At 35.3% G+C, this 20,881-nt stretch overlaps 1 protein-coding gene across 2 annotated transcripts in view; it reads right to left on the reverse strand.

The window, feature by feature from the left end:
• Window positions 1-740: 740 nt before the first annotated feature.
• Window positions 741-20,881, reverse strand: part of LOC148233180 (uncharacterized) — a 55,648-nt gene continuing 35,507 nt past the window's right edge. Inside the window, exons 2-28 of one of the 2 annotated variants that reach the window (XM_088191199.1) lie at window positions 13,115-13,222; window positions 12,882-12,984; window positions 12,626-12,819; window positions 12,406-12,561; window positions 12,143-12,344; window positions 11,950-12,074; window positions 11,533-11,679; window positions 11,335-11,464; window positions 11,068-11,267; window positions 10,850-11,003; window positions 10,549-10,782; window positions 10,291-10,389; window positions 7,788-8,115; window positions 7,619-7,712; window positions 7,442-7,550; window positions 7,099-7,182; window positions 6,868-7,012; window positions 6,285-6,804; window positions 5,101-5,510; window positions 4,909-5,035; window positions 4,710-4,838; window positions 4,546-4,638; window positions 4,227-4,478; window positions 4,081-4,165; window positions 2,049-4,013; window positions 955-1,008; window positions 741-881 (exon numbers count right to left, since the gene is read on the reverse strand). In XM_088191199.1, coding sequence (XP_088047325.1) covers window positions 971-1,008; window positions 2,049-4,013; window positions 4,081-4,165; window positions 4,227-4,478; window positions 4,546-4,638; window positions 4,710-4,838; window positions 4,909-5,035; window positions 5,101-5,510; window positions 6,285-6,804; window positions 6,868-7,012; window positions 7,099-7,182; window positions 7,442-7,550; window positions 7,619-7,712; window positions 7,788-8,115; window positions 10,291-10,389; window positions 10,549-10,782; window positions 10,850-11,003; window positions 11,068-11,267; window positions 11,335-11,464; window positions 11,533-11,679; window positions 11,950-12,074; window positions 12,143-12,344; window positions 12,406-12,561; window positions 12,626-12,819; window positions 12,882-12,984; window positions 13,115-13,222 — 6,231 coding nt within the window. In that variant the 3' untranslated portion in view covers window positions 741-881; window positions 955-970. The remainder of the gene's footprint in view (window positions 882-954; window positions 1,009-2,048; window positions 4,014-4,080; window positions 4,166-4,226; window positions 4,479-4,545; window positions 4,639-4,709; window positions 4,839-4,908; window positions 5,036-5,100; window positions 5,511-6,284; window positions 6,805-6,867; window positions 7,013-7,098; window positions 7,183-7,441; window positions 7,551-7,618; window positions 7,713-7,787; window positions 8,116-10,290; window positions 10,390-10,548; window positions 10,783-10,849; window positions 11,004-11,067; window positions 11,268-11,334; window positions 11,465-11,532; window positions 11,680-11,949; window positions 12,075-12,142; window positions 12,345-12,405; window positions 12,562-12,625; window positions 12,820-12,881; window positions 12,985-13,114; window positions 13,223-20,881) is intronic. The other variant, XM_088191200.1, reaches the window with a different exon arrangement.

The raw sequence follows: 20,881 nt of genomic DNA on the forward strand, positions 1-20,881 counted from the left end.
ACTGTTTATATTATAATATAATAAATATTTATAAAAATTGAATCAACAAGTATATGAATCGGTATTGAATTTTGGCAATCTGTGTGCAAATCGATGCATGAAAAAATAAATAAATTTATATAGCAACGTAAAAAAGTCATACAAAATCTAATAAAATACATACATATCGAATATGTAAAATTGTGCTTTTAAATATGAACGTGCCATCGTCATTATATAAAAAAAAATGAAAGCAAAGATCTGATTATGTAACAAAAAAATTTACAATAATCAATTTTTCATCTATACATTAAAAATATTTTAAAAACGACAAGTTAAAATTATGCAACACATAAAACGTATGAACACTTTATAGTTTCATTTAATATATATGTATAACTATCAATTTGTGAAATTTCTACGTAGGTATTAAATGCGTTAATGTATTTTTCTTTACATATCCTTTATAGCATATATACAAGACGTTCGTAAATTAGCAGTCAAAATATTTATCAAAAACCAAATCGTACATTTATATATGTATATATATACATATTATTATAAAATCTCATAGAATAAATTAAATATTTATTTATATAAAATCTGTTAAGCGTATGCATATAAATCTCAAAAAATTGCGAACGTCTTATATCTATTATCCAAGCGTAATAAGTAGTGAAACATTCGATTTACAAACATACGCGTATATGAAATATAAAAAAAAAACTCTTATTTACATCGCAATATTGCGCAAATGAATGCGAATACGCTCATGTATTGTGCGGCAATGAATATTTATATGCTAGAATGCAAACGATAACATATACATATCAATTGACGTTAAAAAAAGTGTCATGCTCCACGATTATATCATAACTTAAATTTTAAGATCACTGGCAATCCTAAAACAATATGAAAAAAGTTATGTCAACATTAAAAAATATATAACAAAATATTTTAAAAAAAATTACTCACCATAAGTTTTGGCTTCTTACTTCTTTTTACCTTTTGATTTTTTAAATCCAGGTACTGTATAAAATAAAATAAATTAGACACACAAAATTTAAAATAATAATAAACATATCCATGATCAGTCTGAATACTTTTAATACACCTATTCAATATTTTTCAAAATTCAATAATAAAAAAAAATGATATCGGAACTGATGTTAGTTGCAACATGATTATTTTACTAAGTTGATAAGATAATCTATGAAGAAACTATAGGGTGTCTCAAAATTAACGAACGAAATTAAGTTCAACGAGCTCTCTTCGCTGTGCATGGTCATTAGGCTTCAGTTGTTGTGTTAATTGAATATTGTAAGCATGGAGACACAGATCTTCTGTGAGTATACGCTGTAAAGAGCTTCTTGAAATTTGCAATTCTTGTCCACGACGCCGAATTGATGTTCCAGGATTTTCACCAACACTCTCATGCACTGCTTCGATATTGACATTTTAACGGCTTGTTTTTGGACGACCAGTGTTTGGCGTCTTCAACTGATCCAGTCTCTCTGAATTTTTCAATTAATCTCTTTGCAGTTGAAGAACTTCCGACACTATTCCGACCATATTTTGTATTCAATTTTCGAATTGCGGCTGCCAAACTTTCATCATTTTTGAGATATTGTTCAATAATGAAAACACGTATCGTGTAACGCTCCATTTTTACTAACCCTAAACTCTCAGCTGTCAATTGTTTTTTCAGTGTTGCCAACATTTACTGTACAAATGACGGCAAATTCAAATCATGCGTTAATTTTAAAACACCCTTTACTAAAATTTCTCTGAATCCAAGTGGATTAACACAGCACAAAATAAACATCAAGGTTGTTAGCCCTATTATGTTGCTGACTGAATTTATAAATGGAACATGATTAATTTCTAGTGATTTGCCATTTTACTTTCAGTAGCTTAATTTCTCAATTCCTATTGCCTTGTATATAACTGAATAAGATGCAGGTAGTCTATTACGAATGCTACATAGTTTTATAAATGGTAATTTTAAATTTAAGCATATATTCAAACTATCAGACATATCTATTGAATAAAAAAAATCAATCACTTACCGTTTCCGAAAGCGAAGTCCATGGCTTTACTTCCCATCTCTTTAGCTTGTTCTTGCTTTTGTTCTAAGCTTTCCGCCATCTCGCTCGTTTTGCTGTCAATACTCTTCGACAGTTCCTCGAACTTGCGATCCGCATCGTCGTTCAACGACTTTCCCGTTTCGTTGATCGAATCGCCGATTTCGCTCACCTTAGCGCTGGCAGACTCTTTGGCTTCGTTCAAAGCTTCGGATGCTTTTCCAGCAGTCTCTTTCAATTCATGCTTCATACAATCGGCTGCATTAGAAATATCTTCAGATACTTCGGCAGCTTTATTATTTGCACTCTCAGCAAAATCATTGACTTTCTCGGCTGCAGTATTTTTCGTATCCTGTAAACTGCCCTTCAAATCTGACACTCTTTCGCACACTTGATCGTTGATTTCTTCACCTTTTGCGGCTACTTCACTCACTTTATCGTCCATTTGTGCTTTCAAAGACTCACCCTGCTCGGACAATTCGGTTCTGATCGAATCACTCTTGGCACATAGATCGTCTTTGACGGACTCTCCCAACTTGCACGCATCTTCTCTGGCATCTGAAACTTTTTGATTGAATTCACTCGCCATAGAATCTGCTCCTTCTTTAATATCGCTAACTTTTGAAGCTACTTGTTCGGACACTTCGTCTTTTTTATTGCTTAAATCTTGAGCTAGACTATCGATATCTTGGCACACGGATTCTTTCTTATCTTGAAGATCACACTTGACTGCTTCTATTCCTTTAATAACATCCTTTTCGATTGATTTCTCTTTATCGGCAACTTCATTAATTTTACTGCCAGCTTGCATTTTCATATCATCGAACTGATGTTCCATTTCTTTATATAAACTCTCTTTCTCATCTATTAAATTTTGTGTTACAGAGTCTTTATAATCACTAGCAGTGTCGACTTTCTGATTAAATTGACTCATAAAATCGTTTTCTTTATCAGTGACGTCCATCATATAATCATTATATGTCCGTTTTATCTGACAACTGCCATCATTCAATGAATGACTCGTATTACCAACATCCTCTAAAACATCATCATACTTATCATGTACTTGTCTGCTCAAATCGTCCATCAAATTATCAAACTGCTTATCCAACGCACAACTCTCTCTGGTGACGTCATCTGCAGTCGCCTTTCCTCGATCGGCCAAGGTGCAAGAAGCAACCGTTATCTGTTCACTGAACGAGTTTGATAAATCATCGAACGTTTTATTGAAATCCTCTTCTTTATCTAAGCTCTTACTAGCTAACTCGTCAAATTTCTGACTCAACAAATCTTGCTCCTGCATATCGTTATTGTATTCGTCTTCGACAATCTCGCTCAGCTCTTCGTAATTTTTATTTGCCTTTTCAGGTAAGTCGCACTTAATAAGGTCTTTATTTAACTCGTCCCTTAACTTCAGAATGCTTTCTTCGTTTTTGTGACCTAAATCGATGATTTTATTCGACGTCATCGTCAAATCGTCGTCTAAATCAGATAACTTAGATGTCATAATATTGTCGTCGATTATGTTATCGGCTCTTTGACCCGGCTTCTTCACAGTTTTCACACACACTTCTACAATTTCTTCTCTGGTGTCTTTATTGAAATCGTCTGTCGGTGAAGGCTTTTCAAGAAAAACTTCCCTCTCTTTAGACAGTTTCGGTTCCGCCAAATTAGCGAACATATCTTCGACTTTATCCAGCAGTTCTTCTTTTATGATCTTCGGAGGAGACGGAGATTTTCTTTCCGGTTTCGCCGGAGCTTCTTTAGGTACCGGGACAACGTCTGGCGATTTTCCTTTCGGCAAATCTTTCGGTACTGGCGACGGAGATTTTCGTTTCGGTTTTTCGATCGTGGCGGATTTATCGTCATCGGAGTCGAAGACCTCCAGCTTGTGCTTGATCGGCACAGGACCTTTAGTATCACTGTCCGATCCATCGCCATTCTGAATAACTGTAATTAATAAATCAATAAGATAAACCATAACGAATATTATAAAATAAAATAAATAAAACTTTACTTGTTATTTGACCGTTTGCTTTGACTTCCTTATTCAACTGATCTTTCACTGGTTTCATGACTTCGTCTTCAGGAATATTGTTAATCTAAATACAAAAAAAGTTGAATAAAAACCATAAAATATAAAATCAAGCGATTCACACATACCTTTCCATTGACAAGATTCTTCTTTTCGTCATCTTCTGAGTCGACCTCCAAGTGTCGGGGTAAAGTCATATGACCGTGACGTCCGAGAGAATCGCCCCAATGACTGCTGAGTTCGTCTTTGAGAGCATCAAAGCCAGATTGATCCAAATTCAAGCAATCCAAATTAGATTTAGCAGCTCTAGGAGCGACGGCTCTTGGCAGTTGAATGTCGAGAGCGCATGCTGCTGTAGCAGCAACTTCACCACGAGAAGCCTAAGATACATTAAAAATAAATAAAATACCGCATTTTTATAAAAAAAAAATAATAATAAAAAAATACCTTAGGCTCAGTCATGAAGTAGACTCTTCCAGCGGCCAAATCTTCAGGATCTTTCATTCGCACGGAGAACTCACAACGATTATCTTTGAAGGCCTATATAAATACATCAAAATGATAAGAGAGCAATAATATGATATTAATCTATGTAGTAAAAAATAACTTACATCAAATTTAAAGTTGAGTTGATGTCCTGCTTTGGAGACTGGCAAAAGATTACCGGAAAATTCCAGATATAGAACCTTGGAATCAAGTACCGTCACCGGTGCGGACTGAGCTAATTCAGTATAGTGTTCCTATAAATTATTACATGTAAATATAATTATTTAATTTTAAATACTTAAATAAATATTGAATAATATGTACCTGTTCCATTATAGTCTTTCCGAGTTGTTGATCTGTGAGGCAGAGCACTAACAAACGACCTTCCAGAGCGTCAACTCTCTTTCCGAGTATTATAAACCTGGCTTCGAATGGTACTAGCAACATTTCCCTTAAAACAATATCAATAAATATAGAATCTTGTTACAATAACAATGACATACTGCAGTAACTCACTTATAAAGTTCTGTCGCTAGTTTAGTCGAATCAGATATATTCCGGCAGTCCATCAACCAAAATCTTGCTGAGACTGTGGTAGTAAAACTGACGCAATCTCCAGTGTGTGTCAATGGCGTCGAACCAGTGACGTCTTCCCAAACAGCGCTCGCTTGGCCGCCCATGATGGAGCAAAGTAAACGAAGAGAGCTACCCGCTCCGCCTTGCGTTTGTTGCGCCGTTGGCGGCAGCGGCATGGTGAGCGTGATTCCTCTGTGGAATTTGCGGCGCCGAGGTTCGACGGTGAGAACGGGACTAGCTGACGAAGCACGTCCCAAGAGTCGCCTCAACGGTGCTTCTGCGGGGGCTTGGGCTTGCAAGCCGACGCGAATACGTTTCGTTAAGGCTGCTGGCGGGAACAGTGCTTGCACCTAAAAGAAAATGTAATTTAAAAAAATAATTTATTTTCAAGCTATGATCGAATAAATGCTAGAGTGCAACGATAGGTCAATGACAGAAGAAATCACCAAGCACCTTGGATTAGTGTTTAAATCAAAACTAGTTCAATACTTTATTTATCAGACATTTTTAAAATATGAAAAATATTATTTGCCCTAAGGCAAATATACCCTAGTCCAACGATGAGCAGCCCGCCGGGTGATTAAGGGTGATTAGGATTTCAAAGAAAGACATTTCTGAATAAAAATTTCCGAGATGACTTTTTTTAACTCCCGCAGCATCCCTAAATGAACAAAAATATTTTATATTTTTTGTAACTGTCCCGGTTTAGAGCTTCATAATGTTCCCAACGCTAATCACAACTCATTCTTGCATGTGAGTTGCGGCCCGTATGGCTTGAGTTTGCAATTGTGCACAAAAAAAGTTGCTCATCACTGCCCTAGTCTATTAAAAATATTTCCAATTTTTTCTTAATTATTGACACCAGATCTGGTAACTATCGTTAAAGTAGCAAAAACCGATAAATGAAGTTATTTTATGATAAGAAATAAACAATTTAAGAAGCAAAGTAATATGAAGTACTTTATCATATTAATCATATTTACGATATTCAAAGATAAAATCTTTTAATTCATGTGATAAGTAAAATAAAAATAAATTAACTTTGTGATAGGTTATCTTATTTTTAAGACCGAGAACTACTAATATCACTAAATCCACTGTAAAGACTAATTATTGTTTAATACCTGGGGAATAGCACTGCTGGAAATGGTGCCACCTTCAGGACCAATTATATGCATTTCTTGCCGCACTCTGGATACAACAGCAAAGTACTGTGGGAAGTCGCAAGTGACGATACGGGCGATCTTGTCTCCGCCGGACTCACCCTCCAACTTATCCTTTGCGAGTGCGTCTTGAATCATTTGATTGTCGGAATTGTGCAAATAATGATCATGCCATGTTTCTCCTGTGTCTGATCTAAGAATCACTAATTCACGCTCTTTGCATTCGGAAGTAAACGTCGGCACTTCCAAGACGATCGGACTCAAGAAGGTGGCTTGAGACGGTGCTAGATGAAGCAATCTCGCAGCTAAAGCTTCGCCTTCCATGAGTGGCGGCGGATGAGGAGGAGCTCTTCGAGCATGTCGGCAAGTGATTCTTGTAGGTTGTGACACCGCACCTGGCGGTGCGACTACAGCTAGACCGGCTCGTCGAGCTGATCGCATAGCGCCACCGCGAGCATCGACAACAAACGACGCCAAGAAACTAAGCAATACACAAATAAGTATATTACATAATCAAAAATAGCATAATCATAAAAATAATTACCCAATATGCAAAGGTTCTCTATCAATGTTGATATTGTTGGCCGAAGCCAAGATGGGCAACGAAGAGTCAGTCATCTCTCTGCCGCGTTCGGCCTCGCGCATGTATCTGTATTGCTGTTGCTGTTGAGCTAAACACTCGACTTCGCCTATAAAGTTAGTTTTTTATTATAACAACCTTATCATCACAAGAGATAACGAATCGATATTGACATAATTCAACGTTAATTAATACCTCCTTCGTCCTCAGAATCACTCATGAACGTGTCTTGCATCAATTCGGGTGCCGCGACTCGATAACGACCTTCAGGTCCGACGCCTAAAAATAGACATGCATGCATTACATATGCAAGAATCTGATGTGCCCAACAGAGTATTTAGATTAAGTATATATTAATAGATGTGAGCATATTAAATGTAATATTATGCAAATAATTATGTGTTATCACATAAAAATAGTAAGTCAAGGTTTTACAATGACAATAAGATACTCAAAAATCAATTATTTGATGTAATTATTGAGAGAAATGCTACTGATTGTTATATATTCTGTTAAAAAATAATAAAACAATATTTACCACCATCACCAGTTACGAGACTGACGGTCTGCTCAGTGACAGGCCTCAACGCTTCCACAACGCCGATATATCCCAACTTATCAGCGACCCCACACGCAGTTTGACCGTTCTAAAAAATATTTTATCATCAACGACTCCACAAACAATCAATGTGAAGTGACTAGTCATATACAATACCTTCGTAAGAGCGTTGGGATCGGCTTTATTCTTCAACAACATGTGAATGACGAGTGTATGACCCTGCTGTGCCGCTTGATGCAATGGAGTGTATCTAATAAAATGTACAATATAGATAACATATGTGTAAAAATAAATTGGACGTTGATAAAAAATAATCTATCATTACCCAATGGAAGTGGTCGAGTGTACGTCAGCATTGTGGTCCAAGAGCAACCGTACAACGGCGTGTTGACCGAAATGACTAGCAACATGCAGAGGTGTATATCCGTCGTGAGTCCGAGCATCGATTGTAGCACCGGCGGTCAATAAAGCGGCAGCCGCGTTGGCTCTTCCTTCTTGGGCGGCTAAGTGTAGAGGAGTCAAGCCATTGTTGGCTTGATCGTTGACGCTGGCTTGTCGATCCAGAAGCATCTCGACACAGTCCCCGTGTCCTTCCTGAGCAGCCATGTGTAGAGCGGTGAAGCCTGCGCGAGACTTGACAGAAGGATCGGCACCTAAGGCATTAAAAAATCTATATCTGTGTTTTGACACTCGTACATAATTGATATAAAATTTGTACTGTAATGCTAATATTACAAATAGATTATCTGTCATAAATACTGTAAGTCAAAAAATTTACTTATAGATTTCATGCATGCCATGACCATAAAAATATTACATAAATGCCTTTTTATGTAAAAATGTATTGCTAAAAAAACATTTTTATATGTATTGAGACTATATTAATAAACAACGCATATTTGATTTGATGGAGAACAGAATTTTTAACATGTCTGCTTTACAAATGGTAATATGTTTAATCTGAAATGTTTTCTATATTATAAATATAGTTGTGACAAAACAGAGGCAACACACTATACTTGTAATAAAACTTTGGTCAAAATAATGAGTAAAATCTGTAAAATTGTATTCTATAACTCTTTGGTCGTCGAAATCTGATATATCGGCTTTTGCTACTTTGCAAGAATTGCCAGATCCAACGTCATCATTGAAAAAATAATTAAAAAATTAGAAACGCTTTTAATGGGATAAATGTAGACATCAATTCGAATACTGAATATATTCGCCCATTTTAAATTATTCGTTATTTGAATATTTGTCTAATTATTCGTTTTCTTCAAGTTTTTGTGTATTACAACAACGCAGTTAGTCATTTTTTTCTTCGATGTACAGCTGCATTATTTATAGCCAAATTGTGCCCATTTTTTGTTTTTCAAAATTTATCTTCTTATCTTTATGATATTTACAGCAGCTTCCATTACTAATATCCAATAAAGAAAATAACAAAGAAAAACTTTTTGTTATTGGCGAAATTCCATAAATTACTCATATTTCTAAGGTAATATTGTGCAGTTGTGGACTTTCTTAATGGTTGGTATTGAACTTTTTTAAATAAATACGAATGATTAGTTTTAAATGTCTGAAGTAACTTATAACGGTAATTCTTTTCCGCGGCAGGTATATTTAAAATTAAAATTCATACTGATTTAACCCTTTTAATGTCAGAGGGCCGAAAAATCGGCCCACGCTACATATGCAAAAATTGATTTTTCAGCCCTGCTATTCGTTTTTTATGACATCTTCTAGTAATTTTTTATGTGTAACAAAGCAAGTAGGTGCTGGGATTTTTTTTGCAATAGGATGCCGGATGAAGCAAAACAATGGCATGTATCATGGAGATGTATATCTTTCACTATTTAGATATTTAACCATGTATGTCAAATGGGGGGGGGGCAGGTGGGGGCATTTACCGCCCCCCCTCTTGAATTTGGCCAGAATGCATGTCATGTAATGAAATACTATGAATCTTTATGAAATCGAAATATAAAAAAAAACAATCACTGACTATCTAAGTAGCGTTGTCTGGTTGGAATAGGATAGTCAACGGACCAAGTTTAAAAATATTTTTTAAAAGGAATCATTAAGATAACGATATACTACTCATGATTCCTACCTCTGCTGTTATGCAACCTCAGATCATAAAGCTATCCACCCTTATGTACAGCATAAATCAGTGAGACATTTTTTCCGAAATTCCATTATACATATAAATATATTTTGGATAGCATGATGTGAAAGTTTGTTTACTGATGTCGGTCTAATTCAGTCCTTGCGAAGCCAATAAAATTATATTCGCTATTTGACCTCTACTTTCAAATTGTATTTTCAGCACTCGCGACATGTTTATATTTAACCCTTTCACCGCGGATGGTTTATATAGAAGTAATCAAGAAAATCGCAAATACTCATTGGTCACCAAAAGGTGCTCTAAGCCTTTGAGCCTAATAATATGGTTATTTAGTATAATTTAAGACCATAAATCACTTAAATTTATTGAACCATAATATTTAATAAAATGTGCTCCTTCACATATTAACAAATTTAGAAATGGCACCCAAAAATATCAGCCGCAGTGCAAGGGTTAATATTCAAAATCATTAAAAAATTAAATAACCTAACAGGATTGTCTGCGATCCTTTTTAAATTAAAAAAAAGCGACAAATTCATTAATACTATTTACATGCAAGTATAAATTATAAATATTTTACAGTTGATAAGTAAATATATATTCAATGTTTAATATAGTTGGTTCATATGCCAATTTTTTTAATGTCAGACTTTGTAACCGTGTTTATGACAGGTTTGTAAATATTAGTAACAAAAATTACCATGTTCGAGCAGTGCAAAGGCGATGTCTGGATGGTTATGTCTGCAGGCAACATGTAGCGCAGAATGCCCATTCTTAGCCAACGAATGGGGCGACGCGCCTGGTTTGGACACACATGATTAGTGAACGATATGCAATGAGGTTAAACATCTGTTAATGCGAATCTATTAAATTGCACAGTCTTAAATCGGCAATTATAAATTAAGGATGGAAAAAAAACTGGTTAAATTTCAATAAAATTTTATTCAACTAAAGATACCTTTGTCGAGAAGTAGGAGGGCAATGTCGGGATGACCGTAATACGTGGCCATGTGTAAAGGCGTGATGTTGTTCTTTCCGCACGCGTCGACTTCGGCGCCTTGTTTGACTAGTAACCTGGCGGTACCGGCTCTACCGTACTTGGCGGCAAGATGCAGAGGTGTGAATCCTTTTCGTGTTTGCGATGTTTCGGATGCACCGTGATCTAATAATATAGCTGCAACTTCTTCCTTTCCTATAGAAAATTAAGATTCATATATAATGTAATTATAAATGAATAATGTCTTAGTAAAAATATAAACCTTCTTTAGCTGCTATATGTAAAGGCGTATAAGCGTCTTTCGTTCTCGCTTCGACTGTAGCTCCGTGTTGCAACAACAAAGATGCAATATCAGCATGACCGAGACGAGCTGCTACATGCAGAGCCGTTTGTTCCTCGCGAGCTCTAGCGTCCACCTGCATCGAAATAAATGTATTATAAATTCAATTCAATAGGGGAACTATATATAAAAATAATCACCTGAGCTCCGTTTCTCAATAACACACGTATGAGATCCGTCTGTTGAGCTCTAGCAGCCAAATGCAGAGGAGTCTCACCGCGAGCAGTAGCACGATCGGCAGGAGCTCCCTGTTGCACTAAATGAATGGCAACATTCAAGCATCCCATGAAAGCAGCAACGTGAAGAGGCGTTAAGCCAGATTCAGTAGTAGCAGAAATATCTAGAGAGCGAGAAAAATAAAATCAATAACAATACTTGTACATTTATAAACAATATAAACAACTTACTGGCTCCATATTTGAGAAGCAGCTCGACTACCCTTAATCTGTTTTTCTTGCAAGCAATATGTAAAGGCGTGAATCCGTTCAAAGCTCTGGCGTTAGCGTCGGCGTTTCTATCCAAAAGCAATTTGGCCACCTAGTGATTAGTCAAAAATGTATTACTTCAATTTTTCCAGTTAAATTGAATTTATAGTTAACTTTTACCTTCACGTGGCCACAGTGTGCAGCTACATGCAAAGCAGTCAAGTAATCAACGGTTACGTCGTCAATGGGAGCACCCGCTGTTAGGAGAGCGCGTGCAACTTCGACATGTTCACCTTGCACGGACATATGCAGCGGTGTCAGGCCATTCTGTAAATGTAAAAATTAATGAGCGGAGAAGGTATAAACATGAACATGTCAATCTGAGATAACGAAGTTAATTAATAATTCCTTTTCTTTCATAAGTTTAACCAAGATAAAATAATGTGATACTAAATAAAATCACCTCATAAATATACTACATGTATAATCATAACATTGCGTCCATACAAATATTAACTAATTGTACTGTGTTTTCATGGTGGGGAGTATGTAAACATCGGGTTAGATTAGTTATTCATCCGTATAACTCTCTCTTACCTTAGTTTTGCACGCAATCGGAGCGCCTTGCTGTAATAGCCTGGTGACAACAGCAGTGTGACCAGATCTGGCTGCGCAATGCAATGGCGTCAGACCATCTCTGGTGACAGCGCTGATATTAGCACCTAAAACAAAATCAATCTATCAATCACTCCATTCAAAAAACACAACTCACAAGACATTCCAAACTCACCATGTTCAATAAGCAAATCGACCATGGGAGCCTGGCCCCATTTGCTAGCCACGTGCAGAGGAGTTATGCTGTGTTTAGCAGCGTGATTTACATCGGCTCCTCGTTGACGAAGAACGGTGGCCACAGCGGTGTTGCCGTAATGCGCCGCAATGTGCAATGGAGTAAAGCCTGATTTGCTGCACGCGTCCGGATTGTGATCGTTCTGAAACGGAGATCAATATAATATCTTGGACTTCAATCGATTCATTAAATGAAAAGCATACTTCGAGTAGTAGAGTTGCGGCTTTCACGTCGTCCTTCTTAGCGGCGATGTGAAGAGCTGGTAATCGGACTTTGCCACGAGTGTCGGATTCTAGCAACTCGGCCACGACTCGGTCATGGCCTTGTTGCATGGCAACGGCCAACGGTGTGAATCCATCCTAATTTAAATATAAATATGAGTTTTGTGTAAAAAAAATTGATAAAAATTTGAGGGAATATTACTTCTGTAGCTAGAGACTGGCTAGCGCCGCGTCCTAGAAGAAGACGGACACAAGACGCATGGCCCTCTTGAGCTGCCATATATAGCGGCGTAAAACCAGCTGCCGATTGAGCATCGGGAGCAGCCCCAGCGGCTAATAATGCTTTAGCGGCTGCTTCTTGGCCTGCTAGAGCTGCTATATGTAAGGCAGTGTTACCTAAAACAAAATGTTTAGTATTATAGATAGAGAAGAATTAATAAAATTAATATAATGAATACCTTTTTTAGTTGCAGCGTCAACAAGAGCACCTCTATTGAGCAACTCTTGTACCACTTCTACGTGACCATCTTTTGCTGCCAAATGTAACGCATTCAATCCATTCTAAAATCAATCATACGATTAAATCAATTTATTTTAAAAGCATGACTACGTTTCAAGTGGAAGTTATTTATGAATTAATCTACGATACGTCATGTATATAATACTATTTAAAAATTCTCGTTATTCTTACCGAGTTGCAAGTGTTTATATCCTTCACAGCTGAGGTATCCAGTAAATCACGAACAGTTTGGAGTTCGCCGGCACGTGCAGCTCTAAGGAACGCTGTGCTCGGCTCCATCTGCAAATCAAATGTTTTGTATCACTACAATGTTAATTTATTACACATTTTGAATGAGCAGTGGCGTGGTCAACAAATAAATGAAGTCATTGATAATGTAATAAATTGAAATAATCACAATAGAGCCCAAGACATAAACATAACATGGTGAGATTTATGTAATGTTGCTAGACGGGAGCCATTATTATACATTAAGACGGGTGAATTAAATTTAAAATGACTGAAAGAGTTCGCCGTAAATCTGACAATGTAATCTCAATTGGACAGCGGAACAGTCAATGGAAATAGATTAAGATGGAATGCTCTTTCGTCAATTTGGTATTTATAACACGAGAATTTGGATTAGAACTTTTAAGATTCCTGGAGACAGATGTTTCAATCTTTATTTCGATTTTCTTCAGAAGTTCCCTAAGAATTTATTGTTTAGAATAACAGCTTCTGAAATCTGCAGTTGTCTTTCAATAAAAGGTTTTTTATGATAGGTGCTGGTAAAAGCATAATAAACTACTCGTCGAAAAAGTAAAATAAAATACAAAGGTAAAGATTTAATGTTTAAATTTCTCCGTCAACTTATACAGCACATATGTACTATATATAGAGATATACTGGATTAGTTAAAAAAGTGAAACTGTAAAATTAATTAATTGTAGTAATTCATTCAATACTTTTAACAAATGTGTTGCAAAAATTTTTTTATTAAAAGCTACATTAGTAGTTCCAATTAAATTTCACAGTAAGGATATTAAAACCTAGCTTAGATCTGAAAAAATTGCATAAACTTTTTTTGCATTTAAAATTAAAAAAAAATGATATATGTTCATATATAATTTAAAAAGTGCAAATTTACTTAAAATAATAATTTGCAAATATCTTCGAAATTTCGTAAGAATTCAAACCTTTTATAAACTTTTTTTATTTTATTTTTTAAATTTTAAAAACGGTTTATAAAATTCTGATTGTTTTCACAAATAATATATTGCTTGGTTAATGAGTGTTTTTCAAGCTGTTTACATAGCATATAAAAATAAATGTATTCGCATGTATATATATTATAAACGGATGCCTTTCTAAAAAATCATTCTCGCTACACAGTCACAACAAACAAGATTTAAATTTAGTAAAAAGAGCTGCAGTCTCAATATAATTATTTCTATAACACTGCACGTAAAACTGAATCACAATTAAACATTTCAGTGATCACCCATCGCGCTTCACTGCCACAACGATACAAGATTCGCTTTCGAAATCAATTAAAAACCACCAACACCACAATGGAGCTTTTTCCAATTTCCTCACCATCGCCGCTGCCGCCATTCGATCCGAACCAGACCAGAGCTATTTTCAAATTCGTCATGACGTCACACCATCATATATCTGTCTCGCTCGCACGCGTTTCAGATGGAGAAATTTCACTGTTTATATCGCGCCAACCGTAATAAACCCAGATATTCCACATGCACCACGTGACATAATAGAAAACCAATATACGGCTAAAAAAATAAGCCGGTTCCGAGCTTGTAGTAACCAAATATGTAATCGCTTAAAAGTGAAAATCTTTTGCGGAAAAAATGGTTGGGGGCAACTTTGCGAAAGTGAAATTGGCCGCCAGACCATGACCGGACAGACGGACCGGATAGCGCGAATATGCGCGAATTGAGACCACAATGGCCAAAGGGGTCCGACGTGGGAAGTGCCAAATCTGTCTGGTCGAGAGCCGACCTTGAGAGGCTACGCCCCATATCGTGAAGTTCATGGGGGATTTGAGGCATTCCATTGATTAAAATTGCGCGCGAGCTTCCACAACGCTAATAAACGCTAAATTACGAGAGTTGAGAACGAGGTCAGTTTTGCACAACACAATAAGATCGCTAATTGTTTTGAAATTATATTTGTTATCGAGTTTTTTTTTTGAAGAATAAGATGAAGCGTGATTTTGTATGATTTTTTCAAGACAACGGCAGTAATTTTATTGAAACAAAGCCTTTTGTAACATCATGCATGGTTGGTTTGTATTTAAAAATACATTAGTGTCCTTGATGTAATCTGAGGCAATAAAAAACGTAGGCATTATCAAGTTTACCTACATAACGAGTACGCACTTGAATGGCTCTGAGTACTATGTACAAATTGAAACTATATAAAGAATGTAGGTGCATAATTGAAGAATTGACAATGTCAATAAAAGCCGAAAAATCAAGTACACTTTAGTACTCGGAATAAGCTCAAGAATCAAGATGAAAGTACATATGTACCGTCAGGACTACCCATGATCATAGCTAGAGATTGCAATAATACCGGTATTACCGAGAGAAAAATAGCCAATACCGGTATTTAAAAAAAAAACGGTATTTTTTTCGGTACTACCGGTATTTAATTTTGTAATACCGGTAGTATCGAAAATCGATGTTTGTCCCAATAACGGTATTACAATTCCTAGTCGCAACTAATTGCTTTACTTGTTGCAACTAATGCGTGCCAAGCAAAATCTATTAAACGATTTAAAAGAAGTTTTAAAAAAGACCGTGAATATCTGCAAGTCAAATGGTCGGTGCCAAATACAAAGGAATGCGTTGCATATCTACGCTGACAGGTACCTGGACACGAATTCCATAGAAATTACATCATTTTTTAATCCTAATAAATAGACCTGAATCGTTGTATTGTGCAGACGATCAATATCTAGAAGAGCACTGGACTATATTCTCAAAGAATATATAAGTTTGATCACAGCCATACTGCCATACATACACTTCGCCGAAATTCCACCGAGCGAAGCTACCCAAGAATCCGAAGAATTCGACCTGATATTTGGAGACGAGTTGGAGACGGCGAATTTCAAATTAATTTATAATTGAAAACTTTGTATCCATATAAAATAAACTCGTCCATCCTATATAGTATATACTACCACTAGATAAAAAAATAGTCTAGACCTAGACACATCAAAACTGTATACTTACTAAGATTCAATATATACAATATAAAAATAAAATATGGTAGGAATTAAGTGTAATTATGAATAATATTGTGGTCGACATAGTGCGGCTATCACAGGACAGAAATTAATAATAAAAATAATGTTATCAACGCAAAAGTTGATCACTCACCCAAAAACAAATAAAAATAAATGATGAATCAACATTCACATTAGTAATATTTACAATCGTGAGCAGTGGATGAATACGGATCATTGACAAAACGTGTGATCTGAATTTCACATATATTCACTTTTAATGGCAAATTCCAAATATGAAATAAAATTAACTTTAAGCCGATGACATGGATCTCAAAAAAAGTAAAAATATCCATATGAAATATTTAGAAGCAAGAAATCTGTTTTTTTTATAGAAATGCAAGATTAAAAATCCGATTGCAATACTAAAAATTGACAGATCTAATAAATACAATTGCATAGTTACTTTTAAGGGCATTATTAAAAAAAATGTATATTATATTATACGTTTATTTTCCAATGCAAGGCTTAAAAAATAAATCGATTTGACGTTGGGTAAGGTTATATTTATCAATTATTTCTGAAGAACCGCCTCAAATCTATCTACGTACGTAAATATAAATGCACCAGCATGATAGACCAGTGGTTTAAGTCGGTGATTAATACCCGAAAGTACTAGGTTTGTATCCCATATTGATCCTCGTGTTTTTCAATATGTCTCGTGTCTGGTAGATTGGAATTAGTAGTATTATATAAGTATAATTCCGGTTGATCATCGTTTATTAGGTTTTCCTAGATTTTGCTTATCTAGCAGACGAAGAACGTATTGAATAATTAAAATAAAATCGAGCCTCTATTGATTGTAAGCTGTAATAATAGATTTACATACTAATTTCAATATGATGTTGATTTTATTTACCCATCGTAATGCATTGGGCTAGCCCCAGTAAAATAAATAAAAATAATGGCTGTAATTTGTATGCTTACTATGAGTTCTAACCGCATGTATGTAAGTAAAACATCACAAAAAAACCTCATGTTTTAATAAAAAGTGAATAATTTAAAGTTACATGAAATCAAATTGACAAAGCTGATAACATGGATGTTAAAAAAATTTAATAGATACTACAAATAATTACTAAATTACTGCTCCACTGCTCTACGATCGTGCTACAAGGTTAAGCAAAGTGAATAATGGCATGTCATGTCATTCAGCAGTTTCATCTAAAAAGTTACGTCATAATAACAATTAACTACAAAAAATATATAAATTTGAATAAAACTGCCTTGTTTATATTTATACAACGCGTACTACTTGGAACATTCAATACTTCGTAGTCATCACAATGGATAACAACCGAAACCAATCCAACGTACAAACAACTCCCGAGAATCTCAGATTAGAAATGACCACTATCACAACAATCATCAATCAAAACACCAATTTAACCAGCGGCGGCGCGGATGGATGACGGCGATGACTCAAATTCGGGACCCATTATTAGAAAAGCACCCGAGCGTGACACGTGAAACACTGCTCCATACACACAAACGAAATCTCCAACCCTGACCAAATATCGGATGCAGTCCATGGTGGAAAGACCTCGGACTTGCTAGAAGCACCATGGGAACGACCGGCGGGCGGTGTCGTAAGATGTGTAATGTCATTTGGGACAACCGACCATGTCATGCGAGCTGGTCACATATACACAGTTAGCGTTTCGGAACGGTGGACATGATAAATTCACACCGACTGTGGGGTGGTGATCTTCGATGCCATGCTAATTTCCCAGAAGATCATAAACGCGGTTATTGTCCCAATTCGTTGAGTTATGCGAGTGGGAAGAGAGACAATTGGTAGATGACGAGTGCCAAGAGGTAGAATATGAGACAGGACTATAAAAATATAAATAAACAAGGCATTAGGAAGTGCGGTGACAATTGAACACGTTGTCTAGTCTAAGAAAAATAAACACACATACAATTCTTGGAATAAGTAGTGACGAATTTTAAAGTAAAACATACGGTGAAAAAAATATAGAAGAGAAAAAATCATAAAAATTTTATACTTCACGTAGAAAAAACAGCTGAACATCAGAATAGCAAAATGTGTTTTTTCGTATGTTACATCAAGGTCGTTTAATCAAAATGACGTGTGTCGTATGAGTAAAATGATGTCACCATTATGTATTCTTATAGCATTGGAATACCTGTTCGAAGTGTATATGTATTTTTAATTTAAAAAAAAATTAATGTAATTTTCTTAGAAAGCATGGGTCAGAATATATATTAAAAGGTCAGAATAAACAGTAGATTGTCAGAATTTATATTAAATGGTTAGAATTTAAATATGAATGGCCAGAATATATATTAAATGGTAAGAATTATTTTGACAGGTTGACAGAATCCCTTTTTTCATTTGGCAATAATGTTGTTATTGCTGTATCGCTGAAGATTGGTACAACTGGTCAATCTGTCATTCGTATGTCGGCAGTTCATTATCATTATCAATGTGTTTTAGGGCCAAGTTGTTTGGTTAGGTTAGCAACATTGTCAGATGTCAATACAACAAACCAAGCGTGCTCTCCACTGCCGCCTTGTTATTCGCGTTCTACATATGATTAAATTCGTTGAGAGTTATTTATGGGGTGTTCAATTTTCAGACCGACGCTCGCTTGCAACCTGTCCAACAGTTTTGGTGCGAGCGAAATATTTTATAAGATATTTCAAAAATAAATAATTTATTATCCTATTTTTTTTTTCTGACCGAATGCTATTTTTATTCTAACCACTTGATATTTATTCTGACCCTGAATATTAGGACTATACTGTTTATAAAATTCTGGCCGAGATTTGATTTTTATTGACCATTTAATTTGTTGCCTTAAAAAACGTGTACGATTAAATAGGTTTTCAAAAAAACTGCACTATGTGGTCAAATATCTTGTGGGGATCTTATTATTGAAACTCGTGTTAATAGCTGTGATCAAAAATGATAATTCATCAATAAGGATAAACTAGACAATAGTGTAAAAGATGGGACCACAAAAATGCCCTCGTTACGACTAGAAAAAAAAGGGTTTCACATAAATAACACGCAAGGATTCTCCGGTGCATTGAATGAATATTTCTTTGTTACGAAACGGTCATGGAAAACAATATATCACCGGAAAACAAAGAGCACCGTAAGGTCGCAATATTCCCGTTGCACAATTCGACCTCGGAGATGTCTATCAAGCAAATGTCACTTTCTAAAGGCGTTTACATATTTCGTTGATCTAAGAAGTGAGTGCAACGATTGGCTGTATGATCGCTGCATTATTGTGATTCGTCAGCAGATTAGCTCAGTACACCTTACGTCCTTTAATTTAATTTAAAATAAAAAAATGGGTTTGTTTAAAAGTGAAAAACACCCCATCATTTTTTTAATTGTAAAATGTTACATATGAGCATGATGACAATATTACTTAATTAAGTCCGGGTCAAATAGTGGTGAGGGCGGAGGAACAAGATCACATACGAAGAGATTGGGTATGTGCTTCATTTAAATTATTATTTTGTATAAATTATAAAAAGATTTCATTACTAAATTTAATTGGAAAATATTGCTCTAGTATTAGAAATATGAGGTGGAGAGTAGAAAGTTTCTTTAAAATAAAAATCAATAAAAGTAGTATAAATTACCTGAAAATGTTATATTTAAAATATAATTTAATCATATAACATAGTTCAATTTTGAAAAACATGCATCAAAACATAAATATTTGCGACCTACTCGAAAAAAAATTGTTTTAAATCCGTCCTATCGATTATGAAAGCTGAAACTAATAGTATTGTATTTTATAAAAAAAATATGTTATTGTAGAAATATATATAGTACATACTATCAGTATATGAACATGGGAAAGTTTAAAACCATTAATAATATAGTGACTAATATCAGGCGTTTCATGCAATATACATATTTTATTACAAATCTAACCATTATCACATGACATGTTTCTCGAATGTGTCCCGATGGTATTTATACGAAATAATTAAACGTTTCATAGATATTTATAACATACGTCAGATTAAACATGCATTTATATACATACATATACTCACTTATTATTATTATTCCCACGAAATGTTTAATTATAATATATATTTAAAAAAAAAACGATAGTTGCGCAAATATAAAAAAGACGTGCACCATTGATGAAAACGTTTTTGGATGTTTTTGGTAAAAAGCTGGAAGACTAGTGTGAGTGGAGCATTCTCGAGCGCTGACGCCCTTGCCGCAACGGTGAGAATAGAGGACGCAATCGCTACTCTACGAGCAATATACGGATTATCGACATGATCCTTCAGCATCATCGCTGATAATGTAATGAATTGTATCTCAACATGCGATGTTTTCAATAAAACTATTATTTTTAATTACCAAAAAATCAAGGCTAATTTATCTGAGTAGCGCAAAATGTTTTACAAATAACCGTTGTATGTAAATATAAAATATATATTGAGTATTTATATACGTGTGTTCGAACACCAGCGATTTTGAAATACTTTTCAATTAAATAATTGCGCAAACATTTGAAACATCTCGTCGAGAGGTATTCTCCAAGTTTGGCGAAGAACTTAAGAATGCGCTCACCGCTCAAATCGGAAATCTCGTTTGACTTGTGCCAGTCGCGATACTTCTTTCTGCAGGAAAAGGTCGC

This window comes from Plectrocnemia conspersa, unplaced genomic scaffold, assembly GCF_051122295.1.
Source record: "Plectrocnemia conspersa isolate PC_06_02 unplaced genomic scaffold, ASM5112229v1 ptg000008l, whole genome shotgun sequence".
Classification (NCBI taxonomy): domain Eukaryota; kingdom Metazoa; phylum Arthropoda; class Insecta; order Trichoptera; family Polycentropodidae; genus Plectrocnemia; species Plectrocnemia conspersa.